Source organism: Lolium rigidum, chromosome 6 (genome assembly GCF_022539505.1).
Source record: "Lolium rigidum isolate FL_2022 chromosome 6, APGP_CSIRO_Lrig_0.1, whole genome shotgun sequence".
Lineage (NCBI taxonomy): Eukaryota > Viridiplantae > Streptophyta > Magnoliopsida > Poales > Poaceae > Lolium > Lolium rigidum.
In genome coordinates this window covers 285,262,963-285,280,236 of record NC_061513.1, presented here as the reverse complement: position 1 = coordinate 285,280,236, position 17,274 = coordinate 285,262,963, and the positions used below count along the sequence as shown (strand labels likewise).

Genomic DNA, 17,274 nt, shown 5'->3' with positions numbered 1-17,274 from the left:
CACACCCAATTAAGCGTAGCATAAGATCTCGTCATTAAGTTATTTGCTATAAGCTTTCGATACATAGTTACCTAGTCCTTATGACCATGAGATCATGTAAATCACTTATACCGGAAAGGTACTTTGATTACATCAAACACCACTGCGTAAATGGGTGGCTATAAAGGTGGGATTAAGTATCCGGAAAGTATGAGTTGAGGCATATGGATCAACGAGTGGGATTTGTCCATCCCGATGACGGATAGATATACTCGGGCCCTCTCGGTGGAATGTCGTCTAATGTCTTGCAAGCATATGAATGAGTTCATAAGAGACCACATACCACGGTACGAGTAAAGAGTACTTGTCAGGAGACGAGGTTGAACAAGGTATAGAGTGATACCGAAGATCAAACCTCGGACAAGTAAAATATCGTGTGACAAAGGGAATTGGTATTATATGTGAATGGTTCATTCGATCACTAAAGTCATCGTTGAATATGTGGGAGCCATTATGGATCTCCAGATCCCACTATTGGTTATTGGTCGGAGTGAGTACTCAACCATGTCCGCATAGTTCACGAACCGTAGGGTGACACACTTAAAGTTGGATGTTGAAATGGTAGAACTTGAATATGGAATGGAGTTCGAATATTTGTTCGGAGTCCCGGATGAGATCCCGGACATCACGAGGAGTTCCGGAATGGTCCGGAGAATAAGATTCATATATAGGAAGTCATATTCCAAGTTTGGAAATGATCCGGTGCATTTATGGCAGGTTCTAGAAGGTTCTAGAAAAGTCCGGAAGAATGGCACTTTGGAAAGTGGAGTCCCAAAGAGACTCCACTTGCATGACCAGCCAACCCTAAAGGGGAGGAGTCCAAGGTGGACTCCCCTAGGGTGGCCGGCCAACCCACCTCAAGGAAAGGTGGGAATCCCACCTTGGGTGGGACTCCCTCCTTGAGTAGGTTTCCCACATATGGGAGGTTTTAGTGTTGGGGTCTTATTCGAAGACTTGGACTAGAACTCTTGGGGCTTCCACCTATATAATGAGGGGCATAGAGAGGGGGCTGAACACTTCAAGCCTCAGCCTTGGCCGCACCCCTTAGAGGGCCGGCGCCCAACCCCCTCTCTCTCCCCAAACCCTAGCGGTCTCTCTCCTCCACCACATCCCGCACGCTTAAGCGAAGCTCCGCCGGATTTCTCCACCACCACCGACACCACGCCGTCGTGCTGTCGGATTCAAGAGGAGCTACTACTTCCGCTGCCCGCTGGAACGGGGAGGTGGACGTCGTCTTCATCAACAACCGAACGTGTGACCGAGTACGGAGGTGCTGCCCGTTCGTGGCGCCGGAAGCGATCGTGATCAAGATCTTCTACGCGCTTTTGCAAGCGGCAAGTGAACATCTACCGCAGCAACAAGAGCCTACTCTTGTAGGCTTTGGAATCTCTTCAAGGGTGAGACTCGATAAACCCCTCGTTGCTACCGTCTTCTAGATTGCATCTTGGCTTGGATTGCGTGTTCGCGGTAGGAAATTTTTGTTTTCTATGCAACGTTATCCTACAGTGGTATCGAGCCGTGTCTATGCATAGATGGTTGCACGAGTAGAACACAATGGTTTTGTGGGCGTTGATGCTCTTGTTGTCTTTAGTTTGAGTACTTTGCATCTTTGTGGCATAGTGGGATGAAGCGGCTCGGACTAACTTTACATGACCGCGTTCATGAGACTTGTTCCTCGTTCGACATGCAACTTGTATTGCATAAGAGGCTTTGCGGGTGTCTCGTCTCTCCTACTATAGTGAAGATTCAACTTACTCTTCTATTGACAACACTAGTATCACCGTTGTGGTTCATGTTCGTAGGTAGATTAGATCTTACACGAAAACCCTAAACCACGTAAAATATGCAAACCAAATTAGAGACGTCTAACTTGTTTTTGCAGGGTTTGGTGATGTGATATGGCCATGATATGATGATGAATATGTATGAGATGATCATTATTGTATTGTGGCAACCGGCAGGAGCCTTATGGTTGTCTTTAATTTTCATGTTGAGTAGTATTTCAAAGTAGTTGTAATAGTTGCTACATGAGGTGAACAACCATGAAGACGGCGCCATGAACCTTGACGCTACGCCGACAATGATGGAGATCATGCCCGTTGATGATGGAGATCATGTCCGTGCTTTGGAGATGAAGATCAAAGGCGCAAAGACAAAAGGGCCATATCATATCACATATGTACTGCATGTGATGTTAATCCTTTATGCATCTTATTTTGCTTAGATCGCGATGGTAGCATTATAAGATGATCCCTCACATTAATATCAAGATAATAAAGTGTTCTCCCCTCGTATGCACCGTTGTAACAGTTCGTCGTTTCAAAGCATCTCGTGATGATCGGATGTGATAGATTCAACGATTCACATACAACGGGTGTAAGCCATGTTGCACACGCGGAATACTTGGGTTTGCTTGACGAGCCTAGCATGTACGTGACATGGCCTCGGGACAACGGAAACCGAAAGGTTGAACACGAGTCATATGGATGATATGATCAACATGTTGATGTTCACCATTGAAGCTACATCATCTCACGTGATGATCGGTTTTGGTGTAGTGGATTTGGATCGTGTACCACTTAACAACTATGAGGGATGTTGTATTAAGTGGGAGTTCATTAGTAATTAGATTAAAACATGAACTAATTATCATAAACATAGTCCGAGTAGTATTTTGAATTAATTTTGTAGTATTGGCATCCGTTTTCTACCATGCGCTAGTCTTGTTATTGAGATAGAAATACTCGTTAAAATCTGACAAGAAACTTTACGGATTGGTACCGTATTGTTAAAGAATCAAGAATTGATTAAGTCCTATTGCAAACTTTTAGTAAACCTCACATTGTTGATTCAAAGAGCTATGTTTTCAATTAGTACCTAAAGTTATCTTGTCTCCGTCAAACTTGAAGTTCAAATTTGTTTGAAAAGTAAGGAGCTGAAAATTTAGTTTTCAGAAATAATCAAGGTATGAGATATATGTGATATCTAAGACCTTATTACAAGATAATAGAATATAATTTGGTGAGACTACATAAACTCATAAGTTTTATGGGAATGTATGAAGGTTGAAGACGCCAGGCGTCACAATCCTCCAACTATTGGGGCACTAACAATATTCGCATATCCATGAAGTGACCATCCTTAATATGCACCGTTATTAAGACTCGTCGTTTCGAAGCATCACGTGATGATCGGGTGTGATAGATTCTACGAGTGCATACAACGGGTGCAAGCTAGATTTGCACATGCAAATACCAAGGTTAAAACTTTACGAGCCTAGCATGTACGGACATGGTCTCGGAAAGTCGTCATGATATGATGGATAAAATTATGAGTGAAATTGTTCATCATATTACAAAGTTACTAATAGTGAAATCTGGAACACTTGTCATATGATGATCAACTTCAAAGTAAGAACCTCAAGGTTATTGGTATTTGACCAACAAACCGAGAAGTTATTGAAGTTGATATGTTTCTCTGAATAATGAGGAAAGCTAAAAGAGAAACTGCAAAAGATGTTTTGGCAAAAAGAAAAGAAAAGACTAGAAAGTCTAGCTCAGGTGTATATAAATGATATACATGTTATGGTTGTATTCCTAGTTAAAGTCACACTATGAAATTCTTGGGTATTAGTACTATATTGGTTGGTATGAAGTGTCATACAAAACAACGCAATACAAGAATACAATGGCCTAAGTGACTGACAAGGAATATGATAGGAATGCACGTCTGGAACAAAATAAAGTGTTATTATGTTCGTCGTTATCATTCTATCTAGCCCTTAGAATTTATAATAAAGAACTTAATAATTGTTATTTTGCTCTGGTCAAATGAAAACAATGAGTTGTTCAAATTATGACATTACTCCATGTACGATGGATAAGTTATTATAAATCTTAATGGTGAAACACACATACATAACACTGACGCTAAAATGCCATAAGGCAAATGATTTGAATTCCACTTATTTGTGGAACCGCCATTTAGGTCATGTTAGAAAGGAGCGCATGAAGGAACTCCATGCAAATGGATTTTTGGAGTCATTTGATTTTTGAATCATTTGGCGCTTGCAAATCTTTTCTAAAGAGAATGACTAAAATACCGTTTATAGGCCAAGAGTTGAACGGGCAACTAACTTAGTGAAAACATACATGATGATGTATGTGGTTCACTGGACATAGTTGTGTGCGGGAGATTCTTCTACTTCATGAAAACTTCAAACAATGAATTGAATATATATATATGTGGATATATTCGATAAGGAAGAAGTTTGAAACATTTGAATAGATTCAAATAAATTTCAGCATGAAGTGGAAATCATCGTAATAGAAAAGTCAAATATCTATGATTGGATCATGGTGGAAATATTTGAATTACGAGTTTTAGCGAACATCTAAGAGAGTTATGAAATTGTTCTACAACTCACATTTCTTGGAGTATCATAATGATGATATAGTATCCGAGATATGTATCCAAACCTTGTTGGATTAATGATGAGATAAAATATTATGATGCCATTATATTTTTGTGGATTATGCTTTAGTGACTACCGCTTTTACACTGAATAGAGCATCATCATGATCCAAAGAAATGACACCATACGAGTTATGGCATGGGTATAAACCCTAATAGTCCTTTCTTTAAATTTTGGTCTAAAAGTTAACAACCAAAATCGGATGAATGTCTTTGTTGGTTATCCCAGAGAATTGATTGGGAATTCTTTCCACTATGGAGACAAAGACAAAAGTGTTTGTCAATGTTTCTTATTTCCAAGAAATTGTTTCTAGCGAAGTATTTGAGTGGGAGGACAATATAATTTGATAAGGTTTATGAACCTGAGCATAATGATCAAAGTAGCGCAGCATCGGAATTGGTTTCGGAAGCGGCCACGACGATCATGGCTCCCATGACTACAAAGTGTTTTAGCCATGGAGATCGAAGTACATATTGAACCTTGTAGGTATGGTTTACTTTGTGATCAAATAAATGATTTGTGGACAAAGGATTGATTTTGAACAATGATAAACCAACTACAAACAAAGAAGTTATGATGGGCCCTGACTCCGTTAAAATGGCTATATGCCATGAAATCCAAGATAGATAAATACTTTTTGAAAGTAAATGGATCTATAAAATTGATGGACTTGGATGGAATATCCTTAAAGAAGCTCGACTTGTCAAAAAATTATTTACGACAAAGTTCAAAGAGTTGACTACGATAAGATTAGATCTTCCGTAGCAATGCTTATAGTCTATGAGGATTATTCTAGTAATCACTACATATTTCTTTTATGAGATATGTTAGTAGGATGGCAAAATACACTACTTAACAGAAGTGTATATTAAAGGTGTATACAAGATACAACCAATTGTTTTGCTAGTCCGTAGAATACTAGATAGGTATACGAACTTCAATTGGATGAAGTGAGTATCACGGAGTTGGAATCTTCACCAGATGAAATAGTCAAAGAATTTTTTGATTTCATCAGAGACGATGAAGAGGCTTGCATTTGCAAGAAATTAAGTGGGAGCGCTAAGACACATTTATAATACTTTATGTAGGTGACATATAGTTGGTTATAAATGATGTAATTATATACTTGATTAAAAGGTTTCATTGAGAAATTAATTTCAATGAAAGGATATGGATCGAAACATATTTAGTGTCAAAAATCTATGAAGATAGATTGAAACACATAATAAGTTTAAGTCAAAGTACATAGAATGGATATTGAAGTAGTTCAATATAGAAATATTAAGAAAATGTTCTTGTCATGTAAAGGTTTAACAAGATTTGAGTGTATCTGACACTCAATGAGTAAAAACACATGAGTGATTATAGATCACAAATAATATGTACACAATCAGATGTTATGTGCTCTTAAAAATGTTATGAGCATGTACCAGAATGATTCATGTGATGATCATTGAAAAACAGTAAGAATATTCTTGAGTACTTGAGAAGAACCAAGGATATATATATAGTTTTATATGGAGAAATGACAAACAAATCGCTGTAAGATGTTACACCGATATTGGTTTTGTCACATATAAAATATAATTTCAATCTCAAATTAGACTAAGTGTTGTTTAAAAGGTAGCACAATGAGCTAGAAGTTGTCTATGCTAGATTTAGAAGAGTTCTAAATATTGTGACGGATTCTACAAAAGAAGGCAAAGTATGTCATTGTTTTGACAATGACAAAGGATGTTAAGTCAAGAGGTTCTTTGAGAACTTGGTGTAGTTCCGACGAGTCGTAACTTTGAAGCTATATTGTGTGTGACAATATTAGTGACATATTTCGGATCGTGGAATTAAGGTTCCACCGTAAGACCAAACATATTTAATGCCGACTCATTTGGAAATGAGTGATGCGTTGAGACGCAAATGAATTACAAAATACATACGTTTCTGAGCGTGTCAGATCCGTTGACTAAAAACCTCTCCCGTGAGTAAATACATGATAAAGCACCATAAGGCCAAGGTGTTATATCTTTACAAATGTAATCTAGATTATTGACTCTAGTGCAAGTGGGAGACTGAAGGAGATATGCCCTAGAGGCAATAATAAAGTGGTTATTATTTATATCTTTATGTTTATGATAAATGTTTATATGTCATGCTATAATTGTATTAACCGAAACATTAGTACATGTGTGATATGTAGACAAACAAAGAAGTCCCTAGTATGCCTCTTAACTAGCTTGTTGATTAATGGATGATTAGTTTCATAATCATGAACATTGGATGTTATTAATAACAAGGTTATATCATTGTATGAATGATGTAATGGACACACCCAATTAAGCGTAGCATAAGATCTCGTCATTAAGTTATTTGCTATAAGCTTTCGATACATAGTTACCTAGTCCTTATGACCATGAGATCATGTAAATCACTTATACCGGAAAGGTACTTTGATTACATCAAACACCACCGCGTAAATGGGTGGCTATAAAGGTGGGATTAAGTATCCGGAAAGTATGAGTTGAGGCATATGGATCAACAAGTGGGATTTGTCCATCCCGATGACGGATAGATATACTCGGGCCCTCTCGGTGGAATGTCGTCTAATGTCTTGCAAGCATATGAATGAGTTCATAAGAGACCACATACCACGGTACGAGTAAAGAGTACTTGTCAGAGACGAGGTTGAACAAGGTATAGAGTGATACCGAAGATCAAACCTCGGACAAGTAAAATATCGTGTGACAAAGGGAATTGGTATTATATGTGAATGGTTCATTCGATCACTAAAGTCATCGTTGAATATGTGGGAGCCATTATGGATCTCCAGATCCCACTATTGGTTATTGGTCGGAGTGAGTACTCAACCATGTCCGCATAGTTCACGAACCGTAGGGTGACACACTTAAAGTTGGATGTTGAAATGGTAGAACTTGAATATGGAATGGAGTTCGAATATTTGTTCGGAGTCCTGGATGAGATCCCGGACATCACGAGGAGTTCCGGAATGGTCCGGAGAATAAGATTCATATATAGGAAGTCATATTCCAAGTTTGGAAATGATCCGGTGCATTTATGGCAGGTTCTAGAAGGTTCTAGAAAAGTCCGAAGAATGGCACTTTGGAAAGTGGAGTCCCAAAGAGACTCCACTTGCATGACCAGCCAACCCTAAAGGGGAGGAGTCCAAGGTGGACTCCCCTAGGGTGGCCGGCCAACCCACCTCAAGGAAAGGTGGGAATCCCACCTTGGGTGGGACTCCCTCCTTGAGTAGGTTTCCCACATATGGGAGGTTTTAGTGTTGGGGTCTTATTCGAAGACTTGGACTAGAACTCTTGGGGCTTCCACCTATATAATGAGGGGCATAGAGAGGGGGCTGAACACTTCAAGCCTCAGCCTTGGCCGCACCCCTTAGAGGGCCGGCGCCCAACCCCCTCTCTCCCCAAACCCTAGCGGTCTCTCTCCTCCACCACATCCCGCACGCTAAGCGAAGCTCCGCCGGATTTCTCCACCACCACCGACACCACGCCGTCGTGCTGTCGGATTCAAGAGGAGCTACTACTTCCGCTGCCCGCTGGAACGGGGAGGTGGACGTCGTCTTCATCAACAACCGAACGTGTGACCGAGTACGGAGGTGCCGCCCGTTCGTGGCGCCGGAAGCGATCGTGATCAAGATCTTCTACGCGCTTTTGCAAGCGGCAAGTGAACATCTACCGCAGCAACAAGAGCCTACTCTTGTAGGCTTTGGAATCTCTTCAAGGGTGAGACTCGATAAACCCCTCGTTGCTACCGTCTTCTAGATTGCATCTTGGCTTGGATTGCGTGTTCGCGGTAGGAAATTTTTTGTTTTCTATGCAACGTTATCCTACAGCATCAACTAATATCTCTTTGGTAGAGGAGGAGGTGCAGGACATTCCCCAGATATCGACTGTTGAGAATGCGATCTTGACAGCTTCTTTTTCTGAGGAGGAAGTTCATGATGCACTTTTTCAAATGGAATGTAATAAAGCGCCCGGGGCCTGATGGTTTTCCGGCGGAGTTTTACCAAAATTTTTGGGAAGTAATAAAAGATGACTTGATGGCGTTGTTCAATCAATTAAGTATTGGGGAATTGCCTCTCTACAAATTGAATTTCGGCGTCATTACTTTATTACCGAAGAAAGAGGATGCGGTGCAAATACAACAATATAGACCTATTTGTCTACTGAATGTGTGTTTTAAAATATTTACCAAGGCTGGCACAAATCGTATAACCGGGATTGCCCCACGAGTTATAAGACCAACACAATCCGCCTTTATGCCGGGGAGGAATATTCTAGAAGGGGTGGTCATTCTTCATGAAACTATTCACGAGCTACATAATAAGAAGTTGGATGGTGTTTTATTCAAGATTGACTTTGAAAAGGCATATGATAAAGTGAAATGGTCATTCTTACAACAAACTTTGAGGATGAAGGGGTTTGCTCCTGAATGGTGTAGGATGATCAGTCAATATGTCCAAGGGGGTAGTGTTGGAGTAAAGGTAAATGATGACATTGGTCTTTCCAGACAAAAAAAGGGTTGAGACAAGGTGATCCATTGTCTCCTATTCTTTTTAATATTGTGGTGGACATGCTTGCTATCATAATTGAGAGAGCAAAAAGTGATGATCAGGTAGGGGGCTTATTCCTCACCTTGTTGAAGGGGGAATCTCTATCCTACAATATGCTGATGATACTATCATTTTCTTGGAACATGACTCCAGAAAGCAGTTAATATGAAACTAATTCTATGTCTTTTTGAAGAGCTCTCAGGGCTTAAAATTAATTTCCACAAGAGCGAGATTTTTTGTTTTGGGAAAGCAAATGATGAAGTAGACCAGTATAAACAGATCTTTGGATGTGATGCTGGTGCTCTACCTTTTGAATACTTAGGTATTCCTATTCACTTTAGAAAGATTCGAATTTCTGATTGGTATCCAGTGGAGACCCGATTTGAGAGCAAATTGGGATGCTGGAAAGACAAATTATTGTCTTATGGGGACAGACTGGTCCTTATCAATTCAGTTTTAACAAACTTACCGATGTTCATGTTATCTTTTCTAGAAATACCTGTTGGGGTAAGGAAAAGATTGGATTTTTATAGGTCTCATTTCTTTTGGCAATCTGAGGAAAATAAAAGAAAATATAGGCTTACCAAGTGGAATATCGTCTGCAGACCCAAGGATCAAGGGGGTCTAGGTATTGAGGTCCTTGAATTAAAAAATAGATGTTTATTGAGTAAGTGGCTTTATAAACTTCTAAACGAGGATGGGGTGTGGCAGGAGCTGCTGCAGAATAAATACCTAAGACAAAAGACCTTATCCGAGGTACAAGCTAAACCAACAGATTCTCCCTTTTGGAAGGGACTGATGAAGGTTAAGGACGATTTTTTTAGACGAGGTTTTTTCAAGATAGGTAATGGTAAGAGTATCAGTTTCTGGGAAGACACCTGGTTAGGCAGTACACCATTAGCACAACAATACCCATCCTTATATAACATTGTGCATCACAAGAAAGTAACAGTAGCTCATGCGTTGGCTCAAACGCCTCTGAATATCAGTTTCAGAAGGCTGTTGGTGGGCAACAAATGGTCTTTATGGTTGCAGTTATGCCGAAGACTTATGAGGATTAATTTATCTGATGAGAATGATCAGTTCGTTTGGAAATTGACAACAAATGGCATGTTTACAGTGAAATCTATGTATGAGGATCTTATGAATGACCATACCCCTTTTTTGCGAAAATATCTTTGGAAAGTTAAAGTTCCTTTAAAGATAAAAATATTTATGTGGTTCTTAAGCAATAAGGTTTTACTTACTAAAGACAATTTAGCCAAAAGAAGATGGAATGGTTGTACTAAATGTGTCTTTTGTGGTGAGCAGGAAACTATTGAGCATCTGTTTATCACTTGTCCTTTAGCTAAAATTCTTTGGCGTACGATTAATTTTACTTTTGCTCTCCAACCTCCAACCAATATTACCAATATGTTTGGTAATTAGCTAAATGGAGTTGATAGACAATCAAAGGCTTTCATCCGTATTGGGGTTTCTGCCTTATGTTGGTCTATCTGGAGGACAAGGAATGATATTATTTTTAACAAAAACACTCTTTTCACTTTTTGCAGGTTATCCATATGGTGTCACACTAGGTCCAGTTGTGGGCTCTTCTGTCACCGGAGGGACAGCGGGATGCTATGGCTATTGGATGCACACGGCTCCAGATGGTCGCTCAGGATATCTTGTGCTAGGCTGGCTGGCGGCACGATAGACGGATACAATGATGTGTAGTTCGTTTTATTTTGTTTTCTTTCGCTGGTTGATTCTTGTATCAATTCTTGGCGATGTCTGAGATGTTTTAACTTTGTAATCTTATACTTATAATAAAAGGCCGTGTGCATCATCATGATGCAGAAGCCGGGGTTCCATTCCCCATTTCGAAAAAAAGGAGAGAGGAAAAGCAGCAGCGGGACGTGGGGTCAAAAGCCTTGTCGGGTGCCTTTTGCCCCTGTACATGGGACCACTAATTTTCCAGAAAATGGAGGAAATAGATGACAAATGGCTTCTCTTGCATGGCATCTTGCACGAATCTCCAACGATTCAACGGCAAAGAGTACACCCACGTGTACAAATGTATTTCCGTATATATAGTACACCTTGGAGTACATACTCCTAGCCTTGTCCTTGTTGCCTACTTCATTATAAAACTAATTGATGGATGGCACTGACAGCATGTGGTGGCGGCGGCCTGCTTCTTTTTCTGGGCGTGGCCATCACATCCTCCCGTGTAACACTGTGAGTAGCGGCTGCATCCACGAGACCACCACGATGAGTAGCGGCGGTACCAGAAACGCACAGGCAGTCCTAAGCGAGTAGCTAGCTCGGGGATTTGGGAGGTGCCAGGTTCGTGTGTGGTGACGGAAGAACGGTAAATTGTAGGATACGATGGAACGAGAAAAACAAAAACCGTATGTAGCCATGTAGGTTGTATGGACAATACAGGCTGCATTTTGTTTACAAATTTAGAAAGTAGACCACGTTGCCCTATATCACGAAAGGGTATGTCTTAATCGCGACTATTCATGCAATTAAGGGGGTGTACTGAGGGCATTCCAGCGGGGCGACGCAAAACGTCCGTTTGCGTCTGCTCGACAAAAAATGCGCTCCAGCGGGGCGACGCGAAACGTCCGCAGTGTCCGTCCTGACGCAAACATAGACCAAATATGCGCCAGGAATGCGTCTGTGCGGACGCGTCCGTTTGTGTCCGATTGGGCTGCATGCAGCCCTCTCTCTCCATCTTTAATCATGCATGCGGTTATTCCTAACCACACAAATAGAAATCCCTCCCTCTCTCTCCTCTCTAATCACGCATGCGATCAAATAAATGCGTCTCTGCCTCTGGAGAAAGGGCCCGACGCAAACGGACATAAATATGCGTCGGGCCACTGGAGATGCCCTGAAACAGAAACAATGTGTTGTGGTCTCACATATACCTGGTGTTATGTACTGCTCAAGTGATCCACCTCCTACATGCTCGAAGCACACCGCCCTGTGTATATCGAGAGCAAGTACATGTTTTCCATTGTATTCTGCAACAACTTCTTCTTCCTCATTACAGTAGCCAACTAGTTGCACAATATTTGGATGATGATGGACCCTCCTGTGGATTTCAATCTCTCTTTCGATAACATTATCATTCATTCCATGTTCGAGATAGTATTGCTTCACAGCAATAACTTGTCCATCCCCATAGAGTCCCTGTTAATTAATTTGACATTTCGATCTTATTGGGACAATTTCTGAGTGTAAATTGTATCATAGGTATGCAAACATATATTTATACTTGCATAGTTTCTAAAAAAATTAAATGCTGATCATACCTTGTAAACAGTTCCATACACACCCTGACCAAGTAATCGCTCCCTAGAGAAATTATCAGTTATTTCTTTTAATAAGCCCCAGGACATAGCCGCTGGCTCCAGATCTGGTAAGTTTTCAAAGGAAGTATCTTCATCATGTCGTTGTAGTTTCAATAAGCTTAAGTAAATAATCTACCTGTGTGAAATTATTAGTGCAACTGATCTAGAGAGTTAATTTAAGATAAGATAGCTAGCACTAACCTGAAGTAGGTATGTGGTTGATAGGGGTGCTCCTGATCTTCGAAGGAAGGGTGAATTCTCCATCGTCTTGATAGAACTGTATATCAACAAATCAATTAAAGCATGAAAACTGATGCTCACACATCTCTCTCTCCCCCTACCAAGTCTAGTTACTCCCTCATGTCATAGATTGCAACAGATACAGTGGTATATATATATATACTATATCTTTGCAACCGTAAATGATTTTTACGTCCCGTAAATTTTTTCTTACTTCATTAGTCGAGTAGAACATAAGAAAAAATAGAACTTGCCATTTATTTTTTTTGTTTATGTGACGTAAAATATTATGACATAAAATAAGTATTTTCATCATTTTTTACACTACAATTACTCAATGCGTTTTTTTTGTGGTAAGTCAATATGAACGTAATTATATGTATACAAAACATAATTTTATGAATGTAACAACGTAAAATTATGTTGGGTGCAAAATAACTTTTCTGCATATATATATTATACCATTTTATCACATTTAATATATTCATATACCCTTTATACAAATTTTCAAAGCGGACTACATGAAAAAGTTGTGAATCTGTCCATAGGAGTTTACCTATATCAAAGCTGAACCACTTCGCTTTAACAACAACCATTTGGGCACTGTTCACCTCCTCACATTTCACCATAGATGCCCACTTTGTTATTGTAGATGGGCAAATTTTGGTCCATTTTCTATCTTTCTTTTTCGTGCTAAAACCCTGATTATCGGATCCACCCGGTAACTTCCTTCTATCGCTCCCCATTGTCGCCGATTGGCATTATTTCTTGGCGTGAGGCAGGTTTTAGGCAACCGGCCACCGCTCAAGTGGGATTGAGTAAGCACGCCGCCTATGTAGAGAATTTTTTATAATAATTTTTTCTTTATTTCTAGAAATAATACTTGTTTTCGATAAATTTCATAGACAATACACCGTCGGGGAGGCATTTTCCGAGTGAAACAAATCGGGCAACAGTTTCCCGAGAAGAAGAAATCGGGCTGCCCACCGCTACGTTGAGCAAGATAGGCAGTATTATTAAAAAAATTGGTGTAGTCGGGAAGCGGTTTCCAAATAGGTACTAATCGGGTTACTATTTCCTGATTAGTTCATGGAGTAGGGGGCAGTCGGAAAAAGGTTCCCCAATAGGTACTAATCGGGTTACTGTTTCTCGATATGTTTCCCGCCTGCTATATCGCACACACTAGCCTACCGAATCTCGACAAGTCGGACTAGCGTTGCCTGGTAAGTACTAATCGGGGAACACTACCCCGACGGTATATTATTCTTGAAAAAGTTCAAAATGGACTAGCGTTGAGCAAGATAGGCAGTATTATTAAAAATAAATTCACACAGCCCCGTGCCCCCTCCTCTCTCTCAGTCAATTTCTCTCATTTTTTCCTCTTCTCTCCGACCAATCCATGCGGTGCCCATGCTCCTCCCTCTCGCTCACCGTGCTTTTGCGGCATGAAATACTGTTCAATGTTCATGTTCGGGAGCTCGAACATCACCTCCGATCAGGAGGAGCGGCGCCGGCGGAGATATGCTGGTGGATCGTCCTCGACATGACCCTGCACGGTTGCTCTGGCCTCTATCTGGCCCAGCCCTCTTGCTCGACCTACCACTGCTTGCCTAGCAGCCCCTTGCCTATTTCCATCACCTGCCGGCTGCCGCTGCTTCCGCCACCGTTTGAGGTCATGGCCGCCGCCATGTTTTCATGTTTATTTTCCTTGGATCAGTTTGGGTTACTCCAGTGAAATTGCCCATCTGTCATGTAAACTCAATTACAAGCACGCCAAGAGTTGAGATGCTCTCTTTTTCTTTTTTGATGTGTGCAGAGGGCTAGAAAAGTTTGTATCTATGAGTTCAATTTTTTTAACGTGCATATCCAAATGATAATACATGAATATTTTGAACTTTCATGCTAGTTTTGCATCGTTGAATTTAAGTGCTCACGAATGTTAAATATTTTCCCGCAAAAAATTAGGTTAATTATTTGTATTTAACCATTTTCCCATGTTCCTTGCTATAATAACTAATGGACCAACCTTTCTTCTGTATAACTTGGTCTGTTCAGGCATTACATATCAAAAACATTCCTCCTGATTTTGTTTACAAATCCCTATGGGTTGTAGCGTTTTCAAAAAAATCTAAATCACCATGGCAAGTCCTATCTAGATGAATTTGCGGGATGGTCTATTATTTATCATTTGGGGTACTATAAATATATTTTTGAAACTCATTTGTAACTTATATTTTAGTTATGGATGGACCTATGATGGCTGCATCATTCTCTTCAATAACTGCTAATTGAGTTTACAATGACTATGTATTTCCAATTGTAGATGCCACATTTATTTACTGCCGCATTGTTTCAGACTAGTGATCATCAGGCCTACCTCTTGGCTAGGCTCACTGCATGGGCCTGCCCACTAAATCGCCAAAAATTGGTGACGGCGATCCGGAGGGTGGCTCCTGAAAGGGTACTTTGCCTCTATGTTTGTTCTTGGTAATTGATGACAATTCCTATGAACTAATGTTTTCAATATTGAGTTTTTGTTGGAAGGAATACTCCTTAGGTTTTGCTTGAAGTCCATATGTTGGATTCATGATATGTGATGTCAAGAGAGAAGCTTTGACTTGAAGTTGGTGTCACAATCCTCCAAGGCTCATGAGTTGAGCTATTGGTGACCAACCCATAGAGCATGCAATCAACTGAAGTGTTCCGACTTGAATGAAGCATGAGCACCGTCATCAAGGTCAAGCGGGACGCGGTTAATTCTCTCGCCCTCTTACGGTGTCGGGTCAGGATGTAAAAAGAGAGAGGAAGAGTTCGAGACGAAGTTCGAAGGAGCGCTCGAAGACGAAGTTCGGAAAAGCGCGACAAGGTAGTCTTCTCTTTTCGGTTTTTCTTGAGTATAGGACCCCACACTATTAAGAGGGGGTCGGAGTCGTTATTTGGTTCTTTGGCTCAAATAACCTTTCTCTTTCATCCCATTCGCTTGGCATCCTTCATCAATTTTATCTTCGCCACCACATGCCTCCTTTGATTCCCTCTATTCCGCATTTCCAAAAGTGGCTCAAATTTTGTTTGGCGTTTGCTATATTCTTTCAACCACTTTTTGTTCGCCACAAAAATATTTCGCATATTGCATCTATCTTTATCTCTCCATTTTGTAGCTCCTGAGCTTTTACCCAAAAGAGACTCAAAGTTTGCTCCGCTTTTTGCAAAAAGAAATTCAAAAGAAAGGCCAAAACTGCCAATCTGGCCTGTCTAACCGGGCTCCAGGCCGGTCAGACCGGCCGGGCCAGCTCGCGCGCGTAAATTTTCTAGGAAATTCATCCAGATCGGCCGGGCCGAGCGGCCGGCCTCCTATTTCCTTTCCTGGCTCCTTTTCTTTTTTCCTTGTCTGGCGCTGGCTCCCGATCGATGTATGGATCACATTACCCACGCGCGCGCGCTGCTCCGCATTTCCCGCACGCTATGTGTAAGTCCACTATCCTTGGTTAAACCTGATGTGTTTGGATTCCTAAGAAAACTAATACCTTTCGAGCAATCTATGTGTAAGTCCACTATCCTTGGTCAAATATAAATCTTAAAAAACATGCGCGCCTTCTACGTATGGATAGAGGGAGTGTATGGAATGTTTTCTAAATGAAAATGGCATATGCATGTATCATGAGTAATGGTACCTGTTCATTCTGCATCCCTGTGTCACTTATCATTCTTTCAGTCTCATTCAAACTAGAAACAATATCACGTATAGAAGGTCTTTCTTGTCTGTTTGACTTCAAGCAATCTAATGCTATCTCAATGCATCTTTTCACTTGGTAGCAATATCCTTCGAGCGATGCGTGACTCAATTTTCCACGCAGCCTTTTCTTCCAACTTTCGCGTACCTCCACCATTAGAATTAATGTTAGAACGATAAAGACACTTAAGTCAAACATAACCCACTATCCATGGTGGAATGGACTCATATAAAAAAAACTTATCCTTACAAGTTTAACAGCTTTCTGGGTCGTCATCTCAACCGTAGAGCTATAGCCTTCATGTCCAGTTATTATCTTTACAATGATGACACCCAAACTAAATATATCGAACTCTCTTGATAATATTTGATGCTTTATGTATTCCGGTGGCTGATATCCACTGCATCATGTATGGTACAATGGTTACTTACTAGACTATGAACAAAAAACAAAACAATTCCCGAGCTTTGGTTGATAGGAAAACACTTGGGCCTCCTTGATTTCTAGGATTACGAAAATGCAAGAATAGGATATGATTACATGTGCAAAACAAAGAATTATGAATAGACATGAATATGACAAAATTTGCGGTTTGATTTGCTAGAAGAGGAGAAATACAGATTCCTGTAAACATAGTCAAATAAAGGTTAAGCATAGTCATTACTATGCAACCTGAGGCTTTTTCCTTGTTCTATGCGCTATGAATGTAAAAAGTAATGTTTCAGTGGATTGTAGAGTTCCTTTGTTTTTACATTGGAGCCGGATCCAAGGAAAAATTCCAAAATTTTCTATTCTTCATTACTTTGAATAAAAATGATGAATAGTGTAATCATAGGAAAATTCATATTCCTATGTTTTTCCTCT

The 17,274-nt window shown here is 40.3% G+C and overlaps 1 protein-coding gene across 1 annotated transcript in view; it reads right to left on the bottom strand.

The window, feature by feature from the left end:
* The window catches only part of LOC124664288, a 61,884-nt gene extending 45,318 nt beyond the window's left edge, over positions 1 to 16,566 (bottom strand). The window contains exons 1-5 of the mRNA XM_047201840.1: positions 16,351 to 16,566; positions 12,641 to 12,716; positions 12,401 to 12,528; positions 12,014 to 12,278; positions 8,295 to 8,297 (exon numbers count right to left, since the gene is read on the bottom strand). Of these exons, the coding sequence (XP_047057796.1) occupies positions 8,295 to 8,297; positions 12,014 to 12,278; positions 12,401 to 12,528; positions 12,641 to 12,716; positions 16,351 to 16,566 (688 nt within the window). The remainder of the gene's footprint in view (positions 1 to 8,294; positions 8,298 to 12,013; positions 12,279 to 12,400; positions 12,529 to 12,640; positions 12,717 to 16,350) is intronic.
* Between the last annotated feature and the right edge of the window lie 708 nt (positions 16,567 to 17,274).